The 27176-nt window shown below is 38.6% G+C and overlaps 2 protein-coding genes across 2 annotated transcripts in view; both read left to right on the forward strand.

Moving 5' to 3' along the window:
- Positions 1–1927: 1927 nt before the first annotated feature.
- LOC127568953 (volume-regulated anion channel subunit LRRC8C-like) lies at positions 1928–7171 on the forward strand. The gene is made up of 3 exons (XM_052013227.1): positions 1928–2065; positions 4850–5222; positions 5292–7171. The coding sequence occupies exons 1-3, from the start codon at positions 1928–1930 to the stop codon at positions 7169–7171; spliced, it is 2391 nt and encodes a 796-aa protein (XP_051869187.1).
- Positions 7172–11630: 4459 nt separating this feature from the next.
- LOC127568954 (DBIRD complex subunit ZNF326-like) overlaps positions 11631–27176 on the forward strand; it is a 30654-nt gene continuing 15108 nt past the window's right edge. The window contains exons 1-5 of the mRNA XM_052013228.1: positions 11631–11648; positions 13612–13840; positions 22316–22381; positions 24878–24976; positions 25167–25251. Coding sequence (XP_051869188.1) covers positions 11631–11648; positions 13612–13840; positions 22316–22381; positions 24878–24976; positions 25167–25251 — 497 coding nt within the window. The remainder of the gene's footprint in view (positions 11649–13611; positions 13841–22315; positions 22382–24877; positions 24977–25166; positions 25252–27176) is intronic.

Here is a 27176-nt window from a genome sequence, read left to right on the forward strand (position 1 = left end):
CAGCACTTCACCCATCGCTAATGATGATGCCTATATATCAGCCAGGGCTCCCGCAACTTCTTCACAAGCTTCCCACAGTGTTCTTGGATATACCTGATCAGGCCCTGGAGATTTATCTACCATTATGTATTTTAAGACATCCAGCATCTTCTCTGCTGTATTGCAGACTATCCTCAAGACATCCCCATTTATTATTTCAAGTTCCAAAGCCTTCATGTCTTTCTCTACAGTAAAAAGAGAGGAGAAATATTCATTGAGGACCTTGCCCATCTCCTGTGGCTCCACACATAGATGTCCACTTTGGTCTTTGAAGGGCCCTATTCTCTCCCTTTTTCCCTTAATATTACATAAAATTTCTTTGGATTCTCCTTAATCTTCTCTGCCATAATTATCTGTTGCCCCCTTTTTGCCCTTCTGGTTCCCTTCTTGCATATACTCCTGCATCCCCTATACTCCTCCAGGTATTCACTTGATCCCAGCTGCCTATACATGACCCTTGCTTCCTTTTTCCCAACCAGAGCCTCAATATCCCTCGTCATCCAGGGTTTTCTACTCCTGCCCACTCTAGCAGGAACATGCAGACCTTGAACTCTCGTTATCTCACTTTTAAAAGCCTCCCACTTGCCGGAAGTCCCTTTGCCCGTACATGACTTACTCCAATCAACTTTTGCAAGTTCCTGTCTATACTGTCCAAAATTGCTTTCCCCCAATTTAGAACTTTAGCTAATGGACCAGATCTGTCCCTTTCCATAACTAATATAAAACTAACAGAACTATGGTCGCTGGTCCCAAAGTGCTCTCCCACTGATACCTGCCCTATTTCCCAAGAGTAAGTCAAGCTTTGCCCACTCCCTGGTAGAGCATGCTATATATTGCCTGAGGAAACTTTCTTGAGCACAGTTAACAAATTTCACCCCATGTAAGCCCTTTGCGCTATGGCCTCAAATCAAATGTGCAGGCAAATTTGTGATCAAAATTGTGGGTAAGTTGGGCCAAACTTGTACAATTCATGGAGTGGCACTGCTTGAACTTGTTACCTACATTACATAGAAATTTATACTGAGGTATGTTTGTGCAATCTTCAGTTTATGATCCAATGAATTGTACAAGTTCTGTCTGTCTGTCCGGTGAGATTACTTTTAATAGACCACAATGCGAAAACAATTTTTTGACCACAATATTCCCAGTAATGTGAGCAATGCTTCAGCACATCATATGATATTCTCACATAGGAAAATATTATCTGCATATTTGGTAACATAATTTCCACAATTCAATCCATCTTTTAAATCTCCCTCCAATCAAGTCAAAATTGGGAAAACCTCAGAATACCTGTATAAACTTGGGTCATACTTTATTCATGTTAGCATCTTTAAATGACATATGTCTTGTCTCAACAGTTCAGGACTCCTCTTGTACCAGACTTGATTTGATTTCATTAATCCTTAACTCTCAATTCCATACCTAACAATATATTCATTCAAATTGGTGTTAATTTTATTTAATAATGTCATTGACTGGTTAGCTGTTCCCTTTATTAGTGATTTGGGGATGGAGGGAACATAATCTTGTGCTGAGTTCTTATCTGGGTTTTATTATGCTTTGTAATCATCCTGCAGATTTGGATTTCCAGTCTAGGTTAATTTGTGGCTACAGTCTCTATTCAGTATTTCAAGGTCTAGTCTCTTGTTCACTAATCTACTTTTTCTCAAGTTAAAAATTAGTTTTGTGAGTCACTTCATAGCTTAAAACTCCAATTTCTAGCATTCTCCGATGCCTCCAAATCTTCAACAGATTAGCTCAAAATATTCAAAATGTGGCCTTTCCAATGATCCATATAAAATGAGATAAACATCACTAGTCTTAGAATAGACTGTTTTATGACAGTGATTTGTATAAATAGCATTTTTATTTTGTTTCTTTAGAAATGTTTTCGGTGGTTGAGCTGAAATACTTTGGAGATCAACGAACAACATTTAAGATCTTAAAGCCATGGTGGGATGTTTTCACAGATTATTTAACTATTTTGATGCTTATGGTAGCAGTTTTTGGAGGCACATTGCAGGTAATGTTTTGTTTGGAATGATCAATAGTTCTCTAATTGATTTAGTTTATCAAGTGTGCACTCAAACTTTTCTGAAAATTATCTTTGATGTAATAATAGAGCAGAATTTTTTAGTTATATTTCTAGATATAGACTGAATAAAATCATCAATAGGTATAATATTTACAGTTTTACCATTATTATAAAGAGCAGAATATGATCCACATATGGCCAATTTGTGACTAATGCATCTGCACTGCATGGAACTATTTGAATAGCAACAAACAATCTGCTGCTGGAACTCAGCTGGTTGAGCAGCATCTGTGAGAGGAAAGGAATTGTCAACATTTCAGTCCTGATGCGGAGTTTCAACCCGAAATATCGACAATTCCTAAAAGGAATTATCAGTATTTCAGGTTGAATCCCTGCATCAGGACTGAAGTGTTGACTGAACTTTCCTCGTTCCTCTAGCAGATTGTTTGTTGTTCCCCATTCTGGCATCTGCAGTCTCTTGTGTCTCCAGTCAATTTAAAGACATAGTTGGACCAAATAATGTATCTGTCCTTGATAATGAAACTGCACACATTTTAATGCATTTGTTTTGGGACACTGTATTTGCCTAGTTTGCCTGATTGTCCACTTGAATAAATTATCTCCAGCAGCATTTATATTTGGAATTGTGGTTGAAATTTGTAAAAAAAAGCAATTTTTTTGAGTTCACATGCCAATATAAAACATGAGTAAACAAAAGGTAATTGTAATCTGTTGAATCAATTGTAATTTTTAATTATTTCCTATAATTGATAAATGTATATAGAACATAGAACACTACAGCACAGTACAGGCCCTTTGGCCCACAATGTTGTGCTGACATTTTATCCTGCTCTAAGATCTATCTAACCCTTATATTTACATGGGTTCAATAAAATGTAAAATGTGTCAACTTTGGTTAAAGCAGCACTGTTACTATTCATATACTGCTTCAAACTATCATCTGAGTATAACATTGTCACACAATTCACACAATGATGCAACATAGAAAGCCATAGATACTGAGAGGAACTACAGATATGTTGAGAGAAACAGATTTAGCATCTCAGGTCAGTGATCCTTCATCCATTCTTCTGAGTATCCCCAGCATTTTCCGTCTTTCTTTCAGATTTTCAGCATCTACCATTTTGTTTATTTTTCAACCATACTTACTGTGGCTAGGTACTGAATAGAGTTGCGTTCATAACGTATGCTAAGCCATTGATTGTCCCCTGCTCACAGAACAAAAACAGGCCCAGATATAGTGAAACTTGTGAAACTTATGTTACTTAAAGCTAGAAAGCACCTACGGTTAGAGCCAGGAGATCCTAAGCAACGGATCTGTGCTCCAGAGCTAGCCATGCCTTAACTAATTAAAGCCTAGCCAGAACCAGGCTTTAATTAATTATTTAAATCAAGTCAAATAGTTTTTAAGTGTTTCAGAGACTTATAAAAACAGTTCAGATGCTATTGATAGTATCAGTCCCTCAGGGTTTCGCTATACTATGCCTGAGGCTTACTTTTTGGGTGTGGGTAGGCAACTTTCTCTGCCCTCCAGCTCCTGAAAAAGTAAGTCCAGGCAGGCTGGCACTGCAGCAGTGTGTGTGGTCAGTGGGCCGTGTACGGCACAACCCAGTGTATTGAATACAATTGGGAATTTTTAAATACATTAATGTTCAACTATAGCAAGTTATCTGATCTTTACACAGTTATTTTTCTTCTCTATATTGTACTAAATGTCAAGACGATGTAAATACTTGTGCATAACATTGTGAGAAATTATGTGGAGACACAAGAGACTGCAGATGCTAGAACCTGTAGCTAAAACTCCCAGAAGAACTCAATGGGTCAAGCAGGCTTTGTGGAGGCAAAAGGATGGTCGGCATTTTGGGTTGAGACCCTGTAACAGGATTAAGAGTGTAGAGGGAAGATAGCCGGTATATAGAAGTGAGGGGGAGAGACAGGACAGAGGATGGAAGGTGATAGGTGGAACCAGATGAGGGGTGATGGGCAGATGGAGCCTGGTGGGGAGGGAGAGCGGGTAGGTGATAGGCGAAAATGTTAAAAAAAAGAGGTGGATAGAGTCAAGTGGGGGCAGGGAGGAGGGAAAGGTAGAGACAGAGGCTGGTAGGTTATATGTAGAACCAGATAAGGGAAGGATGATGGGCATTTGAAAACCAAGTGGGGGAGAGGGTAGGAAAGATGAGCCACAGGAGAAGAAACCCAGATAGATAGGTATGTGGGTGATGGGCAGATGGAATCAGGCGGTGGGAGGAACATGACTCTAGGTTATGGGGAGGGGGAGGGAAGTAAAAGGTGAACAAAGAGCGAGAGACCCTTGATGAACTGGTGGGGGTGGAAAAGGAACACAGAAGGAGTGGTTGGCCTGGAATTGTTTATACCTTTGGACTTGTAGGCTACCCAGGCAGAATATGAGGTGCTTTTGTTCTAGTTTGCATTTGGCCTCACTCTGGCAGTGGAGAAGGCTGAGGACAGACAGCTTGGTGTGGGAATGGGAAGGGGCGGTGAAATGATGTGCAACTGGAAGTTCAAGATGACCGTTATGGACAGAGTGCAGATTGCTCTGCAAGACAATTGTCTCATCTACGCTTGGTCTCGCCAACGTAGAGGAGAAATGCAATTGTGTGCATTTCTCTAAGTGAGCCTTTAAAATTGATTAATTGATACAATGAATCAGCAAAATGGATGGAGAGGCATTTGATCTTTTAGTGATGTTTTTATTTTATGGCATAATTCTTTTCTGTATTTAAGCAGATATCAACAGACAAGATAATCTGTATACCTGTACCAGAAGGCTTCTTGATGGCCACCATGCAATGGAACAAAAGTGCCCTCAAAGGTCGTAAATTAAATAGTTTTGACTCTGGATTTAAGACTGACCTGGACCGTGAACAGTACAATCTAATGGATCAGTATTGTTATGACCATGCAATTCAGTGGTATTCCAAGTATTTCCCTTACATAGCTATCATTCACACACTTATATTTTTGATAAGCAGTAACTTCTGGTTCAAATTTCCAGGAACAAGTTCCAAAATTGAACATTTCATATCAATCCTTGGAAAATGTTTAGATTCTCAATGGACCACTAAGGCACTTTCAGAAACTGTTTATGAGGATTCTGATCTACAGATTCCACAAAGAACAGTTTTATCAAGTGAACCATCTGTTTCTTGCTCTCTAAACCTACAACAATCTTCTGATACTGCCCTCTTATTGGGGGACAAGGAAACCAGTAATGACACAATATGTGAGAATGAACCACAAGCGTCTTTGTGCAAGCCTCCCTCTAAGACTTTCAAGACTGTTGGGGGCGGTGTTTATGGCCATGCTGCAGTGAAAATCTTGGACAAAAAGGAAGGAGAACAAGCAAAGGCATTGTTTGAAAAGGTCAAGAAGTTTCGACTTCACACTGAAGAAGGTCATATTCTTTATATGATGTACATAAGACAGACTGTTTTACGTTCTGTTCAAACGATTCTCATTCTAGCCTACTTTGTAACTCGGATTCCTCAGATGAAACATATTGTCCACTGTGTAGACAGAATTCATATCACAGGCTTCACAGAATTTTTCTGCATTCATGGTCTTTGGAGGATATTTAGGATGTTGTCCATTGTGTATGTTGCAGTTATCTTCATTTATTGTATAACGTGCATCTACACGCTCTACTGGATTTTTTACTTTAAGCTTAAGGAATACTCATTTGCATACGTCCGAGAAGAAACTGGGATTGATGATATTCCAGATGTGAAAAATGACTTTGCATTTTTGCTGCATCTTATTGACCAATATGATAAACTGTATGCCAGGAAGTTTGCTGTGTTTCTATCTGATGTCAGTGAAAACAAACTTCGCCAACTGAACTTGAGTTATGAATGGACACATGAGAAGCTTCAGCAACGTATAGTTACTAACGAAGACAACAAAACTGAATTACATCTGTTTATGCTGCCTGGTATTCCTAATAGTGTTTATGATATTTATAACCTGGAAGTATTAAAGCTGGAATTTATTAAAGACGTCTCAATTAGTGCAGCCATCTCACAGCAAACCTCACTCCAAGAACTCTGGGTGTACAACTGTACAATAAAAGTAGAAAACCGAGCACTTGCATTTTTAAAAGATACAATAACAATTTTAAGAGTTCGGTTTGCAAATGCTTATGAAATACCACAATGGATGTATTGTCTTAAGAATCTCCGTGTACTGTATCTTGAAGGCAATTTGTTAATTGACAACAAATCTTCCATTGTCCTGCAGTCATTGTGTGACTTAGAACGGCTTAAATCTTTGCATCTAAAATCAAATGTCACCAAAATACCTGCAGCAGTCATTGATGTTGCCCATCATCTTCAGCATGTCACTATTGACAATCAGGGCAAAAGGTTCACCACGCTCAATGGCCTTAGAAAGATGCTTTGCCTGTCTGTTCTTAAGCTATACAGCTGTGATCTAGAGCGAATCCCAAGTGCCGTATTTAGCCTGAGCAATCTTCAAGAATTGGACTTCAAAGACAACAACCTGAGGACCTTAGAAGAGTTAGCTAGTTTCCAACACCTTCGCAAACTCACCACATTGAAGCTTCATTACAACAAAATTACACAGATTCCTGTGTACATTGTCAAAGCTAGCTCACTCGAAATGCTGTATTTAACTAAAAACAACATTAGTTTTCTTCCATCAAATCTATTTAAACTCACTCGGCTACGACATCTGGATGTTGGTCATAATAATATTACAAGCATTCCCTCTGAGATAGAACAACTGGAGGATCTTCATTACTTCGACATTGAGAGTAACAAAGTGTCTGAATTACCCTTGGAATTGTTTTATTGTACAAAGCTTAGAGTGTTAATACTTTCACATAATCTTTTGAATTGCATTCCACCCAAGGTGAAAAATCTGATACAGCTGCGCCAATTAGAGCTGAAAGGGAACAAACTGCAGTATTTGCCTCCTGAATTGGGAAAGTGCCAGTGTTTGAAGAGGAGTCAGTTGAATGTGGAAGAGGACATTTTCAACACACTGCCATATGATGTCAGAGAAGAATTTATAAACAGAGAATCTAAGTGAACTGCAAATATATTTAAATACTGTGGTTAAATAATCTATTTTTGATGCATTTTATATCAGGTGTGAATAGTGTTCAAATATATCTGTGCATTTTAAAAAAATTCATCCAAGATAATTTTTCAAACTACAATTTCATTTTTCTTGTACTTTTATTGCAGTGAGATATCTAAAAATACATACTGGTCACAAAAAGGTGCCAAGCATAGCAGGAGAAAATTTAGAGGAGATCAAAAGGCCAAATAGATTGCACTCCTTGAAAAAGCTTAGAAGTACCAATATATGCATTTAAGGCAACGTGCCAAAGTGCAGACCTAAGGCTTGCCACAGAATGGAGAGAAGGGAATTCTATGGTGGTAGAATAGAAGGACAGAGGATAAATAAAAACTGAAGACCTGGTAGAGATAGGGGCAGTTCAGAAAGAAATGGATGGATTTATAGACGGGGATGCTATATTCATTGGTGATCAATAGAAGTTGGCAAGCCAATTGTACATAGAGAAGAAAGTCTTTTGTAGGACAGAATGCAAAAGGTATAGTGCTTGGCAAAAATTAATGTGATAGTATTACCTCACTAAACATTTTTAATGATTTCCAATTCAGATAATCTGTAATGAAGTGGTAACAGCAGTTGAATCTTTACCAATTCAAATTTACAATTGAACAACTTAATATTTACCTCAATGAAAGATGTGATATGGTTGGCAGATTATCTGCATTATGTTCTGATGTATATAAACACAAATAAGATAAATTTTGCTTTGTTCTCCCTTCCTATTTTTGCTTCCCTTTTCTGTTCTATCCTCGAGGCCTGTGCTGGGTACAGTCCCACACATGCAGGCGACCTTGACCAATGACCATCCTCAAGTGAGTTCTGGTAAACTGTTCGAACATAAGAGACTGTGAAATGCTGGATGGCAAGCAGTGGTAGGCACTATCGTCATTCTGGTACTGTTATTTTTCTGCTTGGGGACTTTGAAAGCAATTTTACCATCTTATTGTCATACTTACTGAAGTTGGTTAGTTCTGAACTGTTGAGAAATTTAAAATCATTTTGGCCATCATAGCTGCCCAATGTCATATATCTCCCTAATCAACACTCTGACAAAAAATTTACTTCCTTGTGGGTTTTATCAGTTTCCTTAATTGGATTTCCAATATATTACCCTGACAAGTGAGCTTTTGATAACGAGCATTGCCGCATCCCTCTCCAGAATTACTGAGACTTGCATCTTAGGGTTGACGAGAGAGCATATGACTTGTGTGCATATAATGACAGTGTACATTGTACAGCCACTTGCAGATCCCAACTTGGAACCCATAGGTTATAACACCAGCAGCCTTGAGATATACTATGACAGCAAAATGTTATCATTTTACAACCTATAGATTCACCTCATTGCTGTGGGCCTGGAGTCACATCTAGATCAAGTAAAGACATATATGTATGTGTGTGTGTGTATATATATGTAGCTTCATTATAAGTTTCCTGTTTTGACATTTGACGGTAGATCCTGCTTTCTTTGATCTATTACTCTGTTACTCATTTATTAAACTGTGAACATAGAGCCTGAATTTTTACTGTGTGAATAATGTTTTCTTTATAGAGTAATGGGAATGTTAGTCCGTTGCAGGCCAAAGGAATTGATGCATTGTTTTTTCCCTTAATTACAGCATATGATAATATATTGCACAACTAATGGAATATTGTCCTATATTCCATGAGAGCTTGATTACAAATGGCTGGAAGTTATATATTGCCATACAGAGCTTTTGGCTAAATGCCATCTAGGGTAATGCATTTAGTACTGGACAGCACACCAAGAAAATTATATTTTGGCCTCGCAGTTGCATCACATATTCACCAGAATGAAACCAGGGCTTAATGATTAAATTCATAGATAGGCTTGTATTTATTTGGTTAAGAGATAATCTGATTGAAGCGTTTAAAAGAGGTGATGGAGAGAAAATATTTCCTTTGGTGGATGAGTAGAACAGGTGGACAGAACCTCAACACTTGTGTTGTCAAAAAACTGCTGCTTCTTCTTAGGCTGTCCCTTGAGATTGAGGATGACTTGGTCCCCTGAGTTTTGTGGATACTGAGATGGCTGCTGAGGCCCATATGGGAACTGCAGATTTTTCCACAGATGTGATAACAAGTACTTGATGGAATGGAGGTGGGGGGGGGGGGGGGGTGGGCGGTGGTGGGCGATGGTGGGCGGAGGGAGTGCTAAAAAAGTACTTCTTTACAAAAAGTATATTGGAAATTTGGAATACTAACGTAGGTCAGTTGAAAACTTCCTTTGTCTTGAAATAGACTTTTTGTTTGGAAAGGATGGTTGTGGCACCAAAGTGGGAAATTGAGTTAAAAGAGAGCTCAACCACGATCTAATTGAATGGCAGAACAGGTTTGAGAGATTGAATGCCCCTCTTGTGTCATATCAGTACTTCAGAAAATCAATAGTGAGCAATGGCCACTCAACCATCAAGTGTCAGCAATCCAGAGCTTGTGTACAGTTATGAATTATATTCTTTTCTTCCTTCATCGACATTGACATATCACTTTGGGGAGCTCTTATTTCAATGTTGTGTGTTATTTCACATTACAGTATTTCTCAATGCAGTAGAACATATTTTATCAAAGAAAATTGGAATCGTTAGAAATTATTTAGTACTCAGTGAAGCCATAAAGCCCTTTGCAGCTCTGTGAAAATATATTCCTCACCTGGAGTTACCAACCCTTAATCTATTTTCCTTTCACATTGCTGAATTCTTTCTCCAAATATATAGATAAAATCCTCTTTTCATTAACTCCATGGTAAACTATGTGAATGCATTTTATGTTACATTAGGCCTCAGCATGTAAATATTTCCCTAACTTTCCATTTATTCTTGAGATAATCTTGTCTGTGACACCATGTATATCAAATAGTCAATCAATGGAAACATTTTTTTAACTTATTTACCCTTTTAAGACAGTTCATAATGTTAAAAACTTCCATTTTATTCTACTCTAACCCTTCTGTATCAAAGAAAGAAATACCTAGGTTTTTTTTACTCTTCCTTTGTTGCAGTAACTTATTATTCATAGTATCATTTTAGTGCATCTTTGCTGTGCTTTTCCCAGGACTCTTACATTATTCATTGGCTTAGTTAAAGTTAATCACTAGGTTTTGTCAAAACTCATTTATGATAATGGTTCAGTTTGTTTATGTAAGGAAAGTGTTATTTGTACAGACAATTTTTGTTACTTAGAGAACTTTTCTCCAGTTCTGTTGCTGCAATGTTCTAAAGAAATCAGATCTGTTCTGCATCGAAATAGACAAGCCTGTTTCAAATTGACTAAAGGCTGAGGTAGTCAGCTAATGCCAACTATAGACACAGTTAATAAGCAACTATAATGACAGAATAGAGAACAGCATTATTTTAACCGCCACCAGAGCCAGCATTTATTCACCAAAGAGTACTGTGCCATGTCAGTTTTCAGCCAGTAATCTTGCAAATGATCAAGTGGTTTTCAGCACGATTAATGCTGAGTGTGACTTTACAAAATATCTGTTCATGCCAGATTGTGGTTCCAAGAACTGTCTGTGTAAACTGTTCTGTTAAGTGGTGATACTGCCCTTTCTCAATTGCGATTTAAAATAATCTGATTCTGGGAGAACTTTCCAGTATATGAGCTAAAAAAAAATTACAAAAATAACGGCTCCATTTGTGGTCTGATCTCTTAGGAAGATTTAGGAGAGAGATTTTATTTGATAAGAACTGCATAGCACAAACCCTTCACTTTTACAATTCTGGCTAAATTAATTGTGTTGAGATAATTACACCAATAGCAGTGGATAAACAATTCTATCTGAGTGCATGAGTAAATTGTGATCTATGGAACTTTGAACAAGGCTATGTTATAGCTTCCTTCACTTCCCATTCTGAAACGTTTGAAGTGCTGCTCCTGGTTAATTTGTCCATCTTCACTAATTTAGAGATTATTCAGTGAAATTACAATTACTCTATAAATAACTAATTGTAATCTTGTTATCCCTAACGGCTCAGGAATCAAGGCAAGTCATTTTTGTTTAAATATGACGTGAGTAAAAGTTTGTATCCAAGATATCTGCACTGTTTATCTTTGGATATTCATAATGTAAATGATTAGAAGAAAATATTTTCTGAAAACTACAAAGAGGCTCGACAGTTCATGCTGCAATTTGCTTAAGCACATTCAAAGATTCATTACACTTCAAAATTGCAGTAACATGTAATACATAATCCAAATTTGTGATTATTAATTTGCTTCAAAAATTTAAATGACTAGGAATGAATAGAGTAAATATTTTATTGACTAATTCCCTTGTACATTTTCCTAAAAGAAACAGTCCATCTTTTGACACTGCCTGCTGGACTTGCTGACGTACTTTGAGGATCATTTCATTTAAGAAAAATAAGTTTTAATATATGCAAAAATGTGCACCAACACACAGGTAATATTTATATATACATAGTTCAACAGGCTCTGGACATCTTTGAACACTTAAGTGTAAAAGCAAATTCTGCAAGCTACTTCACTTTTGTTTCTAGCATTCAGTTTGTATTTTTTAAAATTATGTAGATTTGTTCAACTTAAGTGTGTTCGTTATTCTTATGTATTGGTAGTGGCACATTAGGCAATACTCTAACTGCCTTTAAAGAAATAAACATTTTTTTTGAGTTGCAGCAAAGTGGTAGAACACTATGTGAATTTCTTTCTTTCTCAATGCTAGTTTGAATTCAGTCTTATGCACTCTTTTCAATAGTGGTGGTCAATGTGGCTCAGTTGATGGTGTTCTCACTTAAGATTCAGGAATTGTGATTTCAGGCCCCACTCCAGAGATTTGAGCATGCAGATATAAGCTGTTGCTCTAAAGTACTAATGGTACTTTGGAAGGGCCACCTTTCTGATGAGATGTTAAGCAGTGCTCCTAAGTCCTGAAGCAGGATTTCGACCTGAATCATCGACAATTCCTTTCCCCACACAGATGCTGCTCCACCTGCTGCGTTGCTCCATCAGATTGTTTGTTGCTCCAGATTCCAGCAACTGCAGTCTCTTGTGGCTCCTAAGTTCTTGCAAGTGGGTATAAATAATGTCAAGACATTATTTTGGAGAATCATTATCTATCCTCTAGCTCCTAATAGTTCATATTATGAAAGTAACAAAGATTTGGTGCACAGAACACACACCATATGGGAGTAAATATGCTATTATTGTTATTAAATGGCAGAAGGAACACACCATCTCCCAAACGACTTACCCATTTTGTTAAGGTCCTCCTGCTCCACCTGTCATGGAGCCTGTGAACACCTGCACTTCAGAACCCATTGAACTGGTGAAGTGAGTCATTTTTATCCCCGAGAGACTTCTGAAGAATCTAATGATTTTAATAACCTTTAACAACAATTTGTATTTATATAGTGCTTTTAACACCAGATAATGTCCCAACTGCTTTTAAGGTGATTGGAGGAAGGTATAAGGGGGATATTAGAGGCAAGTTTTTTTACAGAGAGTGGTGGGTGCATGCAACGCACTGCTGGCAGAGGTTGTGGGAGCAGATATATTAGGGACATTTAAGAGACTCTTAGATAGCCACATCAATGATAGAGAAATGGGAGGGAAGGGTTAGATAGATATTAGAACAGGATAAAATGTCGGCACAACATTGTGAGCTGAAGGGCCTGTACTGTGCTGTAGTGTTCTATATTCTATGCTTAAATGGAACATTCGAGGACTGTGCTCATCGGAGGTTAGACAGGGAAATACGAAACACATTTGAACCGAACATTAGCAGTCACTACCCCCAGTGAGAATTGGTTTCCCTTGGAAACCTGTATTAGTTGATAGCTTAAAATTACCTTCTCCCCAACCCTAAGAAATTACACGTTTGTTGAAGTGGAAACAGACATCAACAAGGTGGTGCAATCTTAAATTCTGTCCCCTTGTCACCAACTGAGTGAAGGATTATTCAATTCTACTAGATAATCGTCGATACAACAAAGGAAACCGCGTTATTTTAAACTGGGTTATGTTTTTATTTTTATTTACATAGTAAATTTCAAAACAATCAGACAAGGAATAGCTTTCAGGGCATGGGCAATGGAACCAATTGGACAGCTTTTTTAATTTCAAAAATAAACTTTATTTAGATACAAAATAATAAATAGTGCAAAACTCTACATCCTTAGTGTCCTTTGGTCAATACATTCAGTAGTGTTAACACATTTTTGTACGGTGGCACCATTGCCACTCATGGCTCCCTCGAGTGATGCACCCTCTGTCGTTCGAGTGGCTTCCCCACCGGACTCAGCCCCTCAACGTCCAGTAGCAGAAATTTCACACACAAATACATGCGGTGTATTTATTTAAGACCCGAGGCCGGTGTGATGTTTTGAGGTAGTCTCTGCGGGCTGCAGGGAGGTGGTGCCCGGCCTCCCAAAGCCCGCCCTTCGCCGTGCGACGGAAGGATTAGTGTGCCGGACCGCGGAGGAAGGCGCCATTCACCGAGCGGTGGCGGCAGTAGTGAGGACGGGGGAGGCATGGATGGCCTGAGGGGCAGCAGCCGCAGCTGGGGCATGAGCGACAACGACGGCTTGCGAGGCTCGAACCGGGGCTGGAACTCCACCGAGTCGGACGGGCTGCGGGGTAAGAGGCAAGGGGAAGGACGTGGAGATCCAGCGGCCGCCTCGTCTCCCTCCTCCTCTCCCTCCTCCTCCTCCATTTTCTTTTCCTTACCCGCCGCACCTCGTGGCGCCGCGGGGACTCGGGGCCTCCCCTTCCCGTCGTGGGCGACCGGCCGGTTCCTCCGCCTCCCTCGCTCCATGTGGGTGCGAATGGCTGAGGGAGGCTGGAGTGGCCTGTCTGCCTTCTCCATCGGGCCCTGGGGGCCGCGCTCCTGCCCTAAAATGGCCGCCGGCCCCCCTCAAGGTCCAGGCGACCGGTGGTTGCGGTGAAAACCTCGTGTCCGCACCGCCTGTTTTGTGCCTCCCTTCTGCCTTTATCATTAACTTCATCCCGGTGCACGACCTCCCCTCCGGCAACGTTTTGTTTCCTAGTAGATGCCTGCTTTCACGTATCCAAAAGGAAACCAATCTCCCACGAAGAGTTCGCTCAGTAGCCGCCCCAAATTATATTAAGTGCGTGCACTGCAACCACAGAAGCTCTCATATCGGCCCCGAATGATTGGGTTTAGTATTTTTGCTTTGTTGTTTGCTTTGCTCTGGAGCTTTTGTTAGGTGGAAGTACCGGTAAAAATAGAAAAAACACTTAAAACATAGTGTTGAATTTAAGTGGGGGGGGGGGGAGGTAAAGGTGTAGAATAATGTTCCAGGCATCATCCTTTGTCATAATTTAGCTATTAACTTCAAAATGTTCAATTCTGACGTTCGTTTTGGAAATATGAACTGTCGGTTCTCATTTCCTCACAATATAAAATGAGGCTATTCGGCCTATTAAGACTTTACAAGCTCATCTCCCTTTCACTGTAACACTCTCTTACGTCCCCGTCGACTCCACTCTGATTTCCCTAGCACCCACCTACATTAGGAATAACTTGCAATAGCCTTGTAATCAGCACATCTTTAGAACGTGGGAGGAATCTGGAACAGTTTGGGGAAATCAAGTGGCTATAGAGTGTATCCTCCAGTCGGTGTCTGGAGCTGTGGGGTAGCAACACCACTGTGCTGGTTTTGTTTATTTTTGTTACAGTTAAGTTTAGATTGAGTGTTTTGGAAAGGATGTACGTTTCTGGTTTCTTACAAGTTCAGAAATGATAAATATGTAATGAGGAATCGCTGTCCCTTGTCTATTCAATTAAAATATTTTTCATAATGGGTAATTGGCAATTTTGACCAGAGATGCATTCTTTATGGATTTAATGTATTGTATCTAACTTCTGAAGGGAATTGAGTTTACTGATATTGGGCCATTACTTCATTATGTTAAACCAATCTTTACATTGAAGGAATATTATAACTAGTTTGAATCATGTGGTCTTCCTCCTCTCCAACTAGCCTCAGTGCATCTAATGAAATATCTCTGCATGCTGCTTAAATTGGGTATTGCCACATACTGTTGTTTAGGCATTCCAAATTCTGTCCTCCAGCATGAACTATCCAATATTACAGCTGTTTTCTGTCTGTATCTCCAGTTCTGAGCAGTGCTTCATTTATGGCAATTGTGCCTTCAGCTGCTGATGCTCTCTAAGAAAAGTTTGGGTGTTTATACTGTGCCATTCATGGCCCCTGGATGTTTCAGGACACTTTACAGCCAATGGAGTACTTTGTCACCGGTGAATTGCAGCATTGCCCAAAAAGGACAACGTGATAAAAACCAAATAATCCATTATTATTGAAGCTGAATGAAAAATAATTATTAACAAGGATGTTAGAGAAAACTATTTTGCTCTTTAAATTTAATCATGAAAGCAAACTTCAAAAATGTGCTTAATATACAACATCAAAATGGGAGCAATAATAGGCCACATGAGCCAATTCCACCATTCATTAAAATCATTGCCAGTTAGATCTTTGCTTTGACTTCTGTTTTCTGCCTGTAGCCTGGACTCATTAACAGACTAAATTTGGCTAACACGAGGGTGATTGGAGGAAGGTATAAGGGGGATGTCAGGGGTAAGTTTTTTTTTATACAGAGTGGTGGGTGCATGGAACGCACTGCCTGCAGAGGTTAGAGGGGCAGATACGTAAGGGACATTTAAGAGACTCTTAGATAGACACATGAATGATAGAGAAATGGGGGGCGGGGTGAAGGGGGAGACTGTGTGAGGGAAGTGTTGGATAGATATTAGAACAGGATATAATGTTGGCACAACATTGTGGGCCGAAGGGCCTGTACTGTGCTGTAATGTTCTATCCCTATGTCAAACAGGGACCTGATTTTTACACTTCATTCGGTAGTCGGATTGTTTTCACAAGATCACAAGACAAAGGAGCAGAAGTAGGCCATTCGGCCCATTGAGTCTGCTCCATGAGCTAAACTAATACTATTCCTATCTAGCCCCAATTTCTGGCCTTATCCCCATATCCCTTGATACCTTGACTAATTAGATACTTATCTCCTCCTTAAACGCCCCCAGTGATTGGGCCTCCACAGCTGTACGTGGCAAAGAATTCCATAATTTCTCTACCCTCTGGCTAAAGAAACTTCTCCTAATTTCTGTTTTAAACCGGTACCCTCTGATTCTAAGATTGTGCCCTCTAGTCCTGGACTCGACCACCAGGGGAAACAGTTTAGTCACATCTACTCTGTCCAGTCCTTTCAACATTCTAAATGTTTCTATGAGGTCCCCTCTCATTCTTCTGTACTCCAATGAATACAGTCCAAGAGCCGACAAACACTCATCATAAGTAAGCCCTTTCATTTCGGGAATCATCCTCGTAAATCTTTTCTGAACCCTCTCCAATATCAGTACATCCTTCCTAAGATAGATTTCACTTAACAGCTTTTCCTTTCCTTTGAGATGTTCCTTAAAATCTGACTTGGATTAACATTTGGTCACCTGTCCAAATATCTTTTTAAGTGACTCAGATTTTCTTTGACATTCCTGTACGAAGCTTTGGATGTTGTGCAAGTTGCTCTTGGAGACAAACACTGATTTTTCAAAAAATAGGTGGTGTTTGGGTCATGACCAGATCTCATGGTTAAAATTATAAACTTTCAATAATAGAAATGTCAAGAAATGTTTCAGACTGGGTACGGATGGGAAGCTTAGCTGGCATGCTTTTTTTCCCTAAGTGGACACAACACTTTTTAAAAAAAATATGCTGAAATTTACGTTTTATAATGCAAGATTTTTGGATTTACTTTGTTTCTCAGATTGGAATGTATTGCTATCATACCTATGGCAAAGTCCAAAATACTGGAAGAGGATACAAAAGGGTAGACCTGCAATGCCTTTAAACTCTGGCTTCTTGTGCATCTCCTATTTGACTATTTGTGCATCTCCAACATCTGCCATTTTGACTTCCCAAAACTTTTTTGTTTTGCTCCTTCCATTTTTATAAAGATATTCCTCCTTTGATCAAGCATTTTGTCATCTATAGTAATTGCTACTCCTTAGTCCAGGTGTCATGTTTTGACCAGCTTGCACTCTTTGAGTGTCACATTTTGTCCAGTTTACACTCCTAAGGAGCCTTGGATCTAGTTTTACCTGTTTTTCTTACAAAAAGTCATGTTTGGAGAAGGAAATCTGGTTCGTGTAGAGTATGACAACCTATAAAATTGTCGTTTTAGGTGGCTGGAAATTGAGTATTTTTAAGTGTTGTTGACATTATGACCAAGAATCTGCAATGGTAAAACATTGCCAATTAGCATTGACATCAAGTTTCCACAAAGACCTAACAATTGTGAGGTGAGGACTTAATCATTTCCAATGCCTTGTCAGTTTGAAAGAATTTCTGGTGCTTAGTAGCAATGATGTCATCAAAGATACACAGGAGACTGCAGAATCTGCAGTAATGGACAAAGCACTGGAGGAACTTAGGTCAGGCAGCATCTATGGAGGGTCAGATGACATTTAGGGTCAAGACCCCTCTTCTGGACTAGATGATGTAATCAAGTTACTTGAACAATCAAACTGAAGAATTCTCACAGCGTTATACAAAGTATAAAAGGTTGGAATGTCTGCATGATTAACATCCCTGTCAGAATCAGGTTTATTATTACTGACATAGGTTGTGAAATTTGTTGTTTTGCGGCAGTAGTACAATGAAAGACAAAAATTGCTATGTTAGAAAAATAGTGCAAAAGAGGAATCATGAGTCAGTGTTCATGGGTTAATGGACTGTTCAGAAGTCTGATGGCAGAGGGGAAGAAGCTATTCCTGAAACATTGAGTGTGGGTCTTCAGGCTCCTGTACCTCCTCCCCGATGGTAGTAACGTGAAGAGGGCATGCTCCGGGTGGTGAAGGTCCTTAATGATGGATGCTGCCTTCTTTAGGTGTCGCCTTCTTGAGGCACTGCTTCTTGAAGTTGCCCTTGATGGCAGGGAGGGTTGTGCCCATGATGGAGCTGGCTGAGTCTACAACCCTCTGCGCCTCTTTCGATCCTGCACATTGGAGCCTCTATACCAGGAGGTGATGCAACCAGTCAGAATGCTCTCCACTGTACATATGTAGAAATTTGCAGAGATTCTTTGGTGACGCCAAATCTTCTCAAACTCCTAATGAATTAGAGCCGCTGGCATGCCTTCTTCGTCCCTTGTATTTTGACGTTTATGTAAAACGGTTGTAGTGCATTAGATTTTAAGGAACAGTTTGCTAAGCAGTAACTTGTGGCTTAGAACCACAGTAAAACCTCACTTGGGCCTTGGGTTCCAGGACTACTTAGTAAGAATTAATGTCAGTTCATGATTTTCCCCTGCATTCCATGGGAAGAGCTGCAACCTAAAAAGGGGGTGGAGGTATTCTAAATTATTGTTAACAACTTTAAGCTTCTGTTTTAAAGTACACAGGTGAAAGTCCTGAAGTTGCTTTTGGTTTCATGTGATGGTGAATGCCCCAATACTTGAAATGATGTAGGTATTTAATTTTTCTTCTAGCTACCACATTCTTGATTTGCTGAATGTAAAATAAGTGCACTTAAAATAGCACTTGGGCTCCATCTAGTGCCCATTGTGAGTGGTGAATTTCCTTCAAGAAAATAGATGCTTTGACATATATACACACACATATATAAATATAAAAAAAGTCCTAGTTCTGCATGTTTTCAGTGTCAATATGTAGGCATGTATAGCTTCTATGTCATTTGGTTCTGTGATCAGTTTAAGGTGATGAACACTGACTACCCTTGAGTTCTTTGCCACTGTATATCTGTCACATGATGAAGTTATGATCTTAAACAACAGGCCAACCACAGATCAATTATCAATACAGTCTAGTGTCAAGCAATGTGTTATGTTATTGCACTGACCCTATTCTAAATCCTTAAAAACAACAAAATACTACAGATGCTGGATATCTGAAATGAAACACAAAATGTTGGAAATGTTTAGCAATCAATTAACATCTGTGGAAAGAGTAACATAATATTTGAAGTTGAAGATTCTTCATTACAACTGGGGAAATAGAAAAACAAGTTAGTTTAATGTCACTCTTGAAACAAACTCATTTTCTCTCTCCTGCACAGCCCACTGCACAGCTTTCTCTCTTTCCCATTTCTGATGAAGGGGCTTTGACCTGATCTCTCTGATTTTATAAATAATTCTGTTATTTACTTCAGGAGTGACTGTTTCTCTTTCCCTAGATGCTGCCTGACTTGCTGAGTTTTTCTGCCATTTTCTCTTTATTTAGGGTTTCCAGCATCTGCAGGTTTTTTTAGTTTCATCTTTGGAGAATTGGAGAGTGGTTCAAGTCGATGATCCTTTAACAGGACTATTGATCTTCAGCCATCTCACAACTGGGGAGGAAGCAAGTTACTATTGCCCATTAATAACTGGATTGTGTTGGAAAACTCTATTGTGACCTTAATATAACAAATGTAGAAAATGCAGTATGTTATGGCAAGACCTTCACTTTGGTTCTTGGGGTCCAAGTCCATAGATCCCTGAAAGTGGCCATGCAAGTAGATGGGGTGGTAAACAAAGTGTCTGGCATGCTTGCCTTCATTGGTCAGGGCATTGAGTATAAGTAAGGAAGTCATGTTGCAGCTGTATAAAACTGATCAGGCTGTTCTTGGAGTATTGTGTACAGTTCTGGTTGCCCCATTACAGGAAGGTTGTGGAGACTTTGAAAAGGGTACAGAAGAGATTTACCAGGAGGCTGCCTGGATTAAAGTGCATGAGCTATAAGCAGAGGTTGGACAAACTTGGGTTAATATATACGATGAAACAATTATGTGTAACTTCTGAGAGGCATACATAGGGTAGATGGTCAGAGTCTTCTTCCCAGGGTAAAAATGTCAAATACTGGATGATATGCATTCAAGGTGAGAGGGAAAATTTTAAAGGTGATGTGCTTTAACACTGAGAGTGATAACACTGAGAGTGATAGGTGCCAGGAATGTGCTCCCAGGGGTAGTGGTGGAAGCATGTACGACAGTGGTGTTCAAGAGGCTTTTAGATAGAGACATGAATATGAAGGGATATGGGTCATGCAGGCAGAAGAGATTTAATTTGGCATGTTCACATCATGCATTGTGAGTGGAAGGGCCTGTTTCTGTGCTGTAGTGTTCTGTGTTCTAAGTTTGCTGCATTAGGGAATGTGACTGGAAGTGCTGCTACTTTCTGTTGCTTGACATCTTTATTCAAACTTGCCACAATCTCTATATTGCCAGTGTTTAAAGCTTTGCTGACGATTCTTGTTTTCATTATGACTGGATGTATCTGTGAAAAAATCTCAGTGTTTTAAGTACTTAAATAGACAAATTAATTTTATTTTGTGTATTTATACAATACACCAGTTAAAATGTGACAGTAGCCCATAAACCATCAATAGATCCAGGTCTGTTAAATTTCTTGACTGATATCTTGTAGCTAAGAAACATCCCAAGTTGCTTCAGTCATAATAGATAAAAATGAATGTTGAACAAAAATCTGTTGGGGAAAAAGCATAATAAGGTGTTTGGGAAAGGAATTTAAGGTGTGTGCATTTGCTGAAGCTGGGGAGAGAAATAAATTGTTTTGGGTAGTGTGCAGTTATAGAGAGAAAGTGTAACAAGACCACGAAAAGAAATTCAACTTGATTTTAAAAGTTGTCATTGGGTGATTAAAAACCAATCACTTGGCAGGGATATGAGTAATGAGTACATGTCATATGGTGGATAAACTATCAGTAGTAAAGTTTCAACGGATAGATTTAAATAGTCAAGTCTAGATTTGATGGTGGTGTCACAAACCAGCAACAAAAGAAACACACTGAGCATGATTCAGTGTTAAAAACTATTTTATTAATCACTACTTATGATAATACGTAAAATAAAAGTTAAAAAAAATGTTAGTATGTTAGAATTCAAGAATGTTAAACCTCGAACGTTAACCCCAAAACTAAACTCTTCGTGTGTGTGTGTGACAAAGTCCAAAACTCCCAGTTCCGGAATGGTTCTTAAAGTTCAGTTCCGCAAGCCATAAGGTGAAACATGAGCAAGGGCTTCTTCAACAACCACCGTTGTCTGAAGATAAGATGTAGATGTAGAAAAACATAGAGAGAGTACATACGAAATCCAAATGTTCCACGATGGAACCCAAACGACACTCCAGTGTTTACTCGGTAGTGACTTCCTCACCCCGAAAAGCATCCGAACCGTGGTCGTCCACACACAAATACCTGTTTCCTTCTACAGGTCAGCAACAAAGTGAACTCCACCGGATTACTTCCAACTTCCATACATGGATTTCTATGGCAAACACAGTTATTGTTTCTCATCCATCGATAGAGAAAACAAGCAGGCTGGTGTCTCTCTCCCTTCTCTCTCTCTCTCCTTCTGCCTTCTTCAACAACGTCATTACGTCCTTTATCTTCTATTGACGTAAGCACGCCCCACACACACATACACACACACTCTCTATCTTAAAGGGACTTTCACTGAGTCCGTAACAGTGGATGAACTAAAGGAGAAGCCAAGAGTGTTATGGGTGTGAAAATGCATGTTTCACACCACATTGCTTGTCTTTATTGAGCTGAGAACGTTGAAGAGAGTTGGAATTGGACTGAGCATTCTAATACGGTAATTTAGTGGTGAATATGAGAGAAAACTCTGGTTGCCTTGTCTATTTTTCCCCCTCTTTAAACAACGGCACAACTTGTATTTATGTGCTTTTTAAGCACTGGAACGATCAGGGGCTACATTGGAATACAATGAAACAAACTAGACATACCAAGGCAGGCGACAGATCTCATCTACACTGCCTGCCGATATCTTAGAATTTTGAGCATTTCAATTGAATTTACAGTAATTCCTCACTTACAACTTTTCACTATAACAAATAATGCACTGGTCACCACACAAGAATAGACTGTATTAAAATGCCCTTAATGCATTTTGTGCAGCCTTTTTGGTTCACAAAGGTTTGCTTAGAAACATTTTCCGGAATCTCTTCCCTTTTGTAAATAGAGAAATCGCTACATGTTAAATTTGGTGGCATAATTATTTGTATTCTCTTTGGCAGGTGGATCAGAATGGTTAAACAGCGGCACCAGCAGCAGTTGGAGCAGCCGGGATAACTGGAAATCAGGTGGGGTCTGAATGGCTGAGTGTCACCAATTGGAGTAGTACTGGAAACGATCTTGATTTCTGCATTGAATACCTACAACCCCATTTTTTTATAAAGCAAAATCTAGTGGATGTTAAAGTTTGAAATAAAAAAACATTAGCCTGTTACATTTATAATGTTGCCTGTTAAGTATGATGGCAGTCATTTTAAGAGTGATCTGCAGTTTTCTTACAATAATGGCCCACCCTTGGGGAGGGATTTTCAAAACAAATGTAGTTACATGCAAAACTACGCCATTGTTTCCAATTGTAATGGGGTTATTTAATGTGTTGTCACTAATACACATTTTAAACAGTTGTTCCGGTCACTGACTACCATCGACTGCTGCAGGCTTCACCTTCTACAACTCAAAAAGGTACCCTGCAGCCACAATTTAAGTTTGGACAATCTCTAATGATGGATATTTTTCAACGTTCAAGGTAGTATATTTCTACTGTATCTAACCTGTTTTCATGGCTGGTGGAAAAATTGGGTAATTTTCCATGTAACTTCTTCATAAATTTAGCATCGAGTGGATATGTTCAATATGTGTAGTAAGTACTCTGGACTCTCCAACACCAAAATTCCTGATAATTCTTCCTCTATTTGCATATCATCATGGTGTAGGATTTTGGGATTCTTTTAAAAAGCTGATATTCTTATAATTAGTAATATAGTTCTCATTTCCAAATTGACCTTTTTGTTTATAAAACATACAATTTTGCACTTGTTATTTGAGATGCTTGTAGTTGGTAGCTTGCCAAGTAATTTGCACTTTCTTTGTTGTTTTTAAAAATAGAGCTTGAGCTACTTAGCATCTGCTCTATAAACTAATTACAGAATCATTTAGTTTGAATTGCTGATAGAATATCACCTAGAATCTGATACAATCAGTGGAAAATCTGCTAATGAATTTGACGGTGGAGTACATGCCAATGATGTCAAATAATAAGTTGAGCCCTGCAGCATAGCTCTAGAAACTGTTGTATTAAATTAGTTTAATTATATTTTGTTTTAGCTAGTGTTTTACAAAATATATAGAAGTACAGTTAAGTGATTGTTAAAACAACAATTGAAACCTGACTTGGATGGTGTTGCAGAAAGCAAGGAAATGCACAAGAAATCTTTCACAATCCTCCATAGACATTTTAAAAGGCAAACCATCAGTTTCCATGGTGTAATTAAAACTGGCTTGTATCAAATGTTTGAATTTCAAATATTAATTAAACCAGAGCAAGACAGACTTTTTATGGTGATGATGAGAAAATTGCAGCAACATTGTTCCCAGTTATACCATAATGGCCACTTTACAATTCTGTTTAAATTGCTGTAGAAGATGGAGTTGGGGATGGAAATAATTGAGTAGTCCAGTTAATAGTTAATCAATCTGCTACAGGCCACTTCCAACACTAGCTAAATCTTAAAGCTTGCCCACTGAAGTGGTCATGCAAAATTTTCTAGTTTGGATATCCAGCTTAACCAAATACCAATTTGGAATTTGAGCACACCTCTTGGCAGAAGACTGCTGAAACTAATATCGTGAAATATCCCTGGGATTCTTAATTATCAGATTGTGTTAAGGTCTGAAATTATGAAGTTTGTCTTGAAGCATTGAATCAGTCTTTTCTCATTACTATGCCTCTGCCTTATTTGCCATATGTTTTTGAATTGGATGACCTATATCTTTAAATCCCCAACTTCCTTTTTAGTGGCAAAAGGGATTCATGAAATGAATAGCTTAAATAGTACATTATTGTTAAATCTGTTAAATGCTGTTATTTATGATGGTTTGAGTGGATGAAAATGAGGTGGTTGCTGTAGGGTTTGATGGGAAATTAATATCTGCCATGCAAGCCAATATGTAAGTTCTTGCAAATTTCAGTTGCGTTAAGCTTGAGTCAAGAAATGATGAAGGAAAAAGTACATGAATTAATTTGGCAGGGCAAAGAAGCCTGGAACTGAGTGGTGATGTAAGCAATTAGCAGCAATGTTGCAAGGGTGTCAGTGTACATTCTCAGTAGCCTGTAGTAAAGGAGAAAGCTACAATCTGGGCTAGGTCCCCCACTGTAAGTAGGCCTGCAATTTTTATTGCAGTATCCATATATCACAATGAACTTTCATTGTGATATAGGGATACTGCATATATACTTGTGGACTGCATATATACTTGTGGACTGAATTTGGGGCTGTTTGTTTCTTCTTAACCTTATCTTTCAAACTGTTGGACTGTGGGTCAGAATTTGTGAATTTTTACTTGGCATGCATTCTTCCATTTGTACTTTCACAAATGAGCATTGAACTCTGACCAAATGGCAGCACAACACATCCTCTTATGCTTAATTAGTGTTTACATAAGTTAGTGATTTATCTTATTCCCACCCACTCCCAATCTGTCTCGAATTGAGAACAGATGTTGGACCTGGGGCCACACTTACCTGTATGACCAAGTGCTGCATTTTGTTCTATATTTACCCACAGAGCTAACAAGATGGGAGAGCGAAGCTGAATACTTATGCTTTAATACAGAGAAAATGGAAATGGGAAATGTTCATTCGGCCAATCTAGCTCTCCCTGTCGGTTAGTTGCATGCACTTAGATCATTTTGTCTCCCTTTTGGCTTGATGCAAAGCATATATCTGCCTGCTCTGTCATTTATTTTTGAATGCTACCAGTGAATGATGGTCCTTTTAAATTTTTTAATAATTGTTGAATGTGAATATTCATTTATGAGTTCAGCTGAAAGTTAACTTTTTTTTCTCCATTAAAGGTATGATGAGTGGTGGTGACTACGAGCGTAGCTCTTATGGGAGCTCCAGGTCTTACCTGGAATCGTATCCTAGTAGGAATGAGAGGTAGGTGAAACAAGCTTAGTAACTTATTACGGTCTATACTTAGACTTGTGATTCTCATCTTTAATTCAGAAGCAAATTGCTATATTGCATCAGTGCCAGAGATCAGATCTCAACATAACGAGGCAGGTTATCTTGAAATAATACTGCCTAGTTATGAATTTTTAAATTCTAAGGCAAATTGTGTTGGCCTGCTTTCTTTTGCTAATTAATACTTGATCTGCACCAAAGCTGCTAATTAAACCTATTGAAAGTATATTGAATTTGTGCAGTATAGCTTAAAAAAAAGCTATAATTGTTTCACTCTCCCCTGGGCTTTTGAATGATTGTCCCCTTTAGATCAAACCCCGATAGAAGCAGGCACAAAATCTCACCAGAACTGGATGTGTTGTAGTGTAAAAGATGCATATTTTCTTTTGCATTGGGAAGTGGGATGGACATTGAGGGTACACTCAACAATGGTAAATTGTAAGGTATTCTGAGGAGGTTTTTAAAATGCAAAGAATTTAGAGGAATAACATCAGACATATGGGCTATTGTGAGAAATGCCTATGTAATTTGTGCACTGTTCCATATAGACATCTTAAATCTTCGAATTTTGTAGACATCTGACTTACACTTTTTTATTAAACATATTTTAAAAATCTATTCCCTGGCATTGCTTTCCATCTAGTGAGCCAAAAGGTTTCTGGGGGGGAGAAATTAATACCTTATTTTTCTCGTTTTGTTTTGCTTGATCCTTCATGACAATTGCAATTTAAGATGCCTAAACACTGGGAACGTTAAACATTCATTAGTGGAAACCAGTCCCAAATGTAACAGCCTGGTGGCAAAAAAATAATTTGTTTTTTTTAAGCCTGTTGCTAATGGACACAAAGCCACATCACACAAGAACTCTGAAAGCAATACAGTGATTTTAATAATCATTCCGTTAACAAAGGGGATATTGTGGAAATAGATGTTAGTTGTATACTAATATTGGAAAGGGGACTTGCTCTGTCAGGGCATTGTAGAGAGATCATTCTATATTGTTCTTTGAATGGAGAGCATGTTAGGCCCCACACATCCCCATGTTGTATTGGGTTTATTCTTGAATGCCATTTGAATGTTGAGAGCCTAATTCCAGTACTGTGGCTGCAAGAGCCAGTGGTATTTGCAGTTTTATGTAGGATCTATGTCATAATTTGTATGCTTACATGTGAAAGGAATTGTATATGTTCAAAATTCCTTTTGCTCGGGGTAGAAAAAATCTTTACAGTTATAATGAAAGTTTCTTGAATCTAGGGCAGAAATGGGTATCTCGAACTCAGAGCATGAGTACGCCTAGGGATGTTCAGATACTGCATCTGTACTAGGTGCTAAAAATGCACTACAAATTTAGTTGAGAAGATAATGGGCAAAAATTTGGTGAGATGTCTAAGCAGACTGTAGTGTCTGCCCTTCAGTTGTTGAAAGTGATATCAAATTTCTATTGCATGCAAGCATACTGATGATATTGGAGAGACATCCCTGTTCAGCTTCAAAGCTGTTGGAAATCTCCATGCTAAGTAGCTGTGGATATGAAAGCTAACTGGGTTAACATTACTACTACAAGATAAAAAGAAAAATGCTCTCTGGACACATTTAAAGGATGTAATTTTGTTTTGAACAATATAACAATTTAGATAACAATTTGCATAATTTATATAAGTAGTTCCAACAATTTTAAAAGTTGGCTGCTTATTATTGCTAACTGAAACTGCTTTCATATTCTAGGTAGGGTTTAACATTTTAGTGAAATGCTTTAACTTTACTGTAAATAAGTTTTCATTCTCATTTCTTAAAATTATAGGAAAGTGGCAACTTCCATGAAGTAGCCTACTTTGAATACTGACTGCACTATTTATTCATAGACTAATAATTTCAACCCAAAATAACTTTAATTTATA

Source organism: Pristis pectinata, chromosome 3 (genome assembly GCF_009764475.1).
Source record: "Pristis pectinata isolate sPriPec2 chromosome 3, sPriPec2.1.pri, whole genome shotgun sequence".
In the NCBI taxonomy this organism is placed as follows: Eukaryota; Metazoa; Chordata; class Chondrichthyes; order Rhinopristiformes; family Pristidae; genus Pristis; species Pristis pectinata.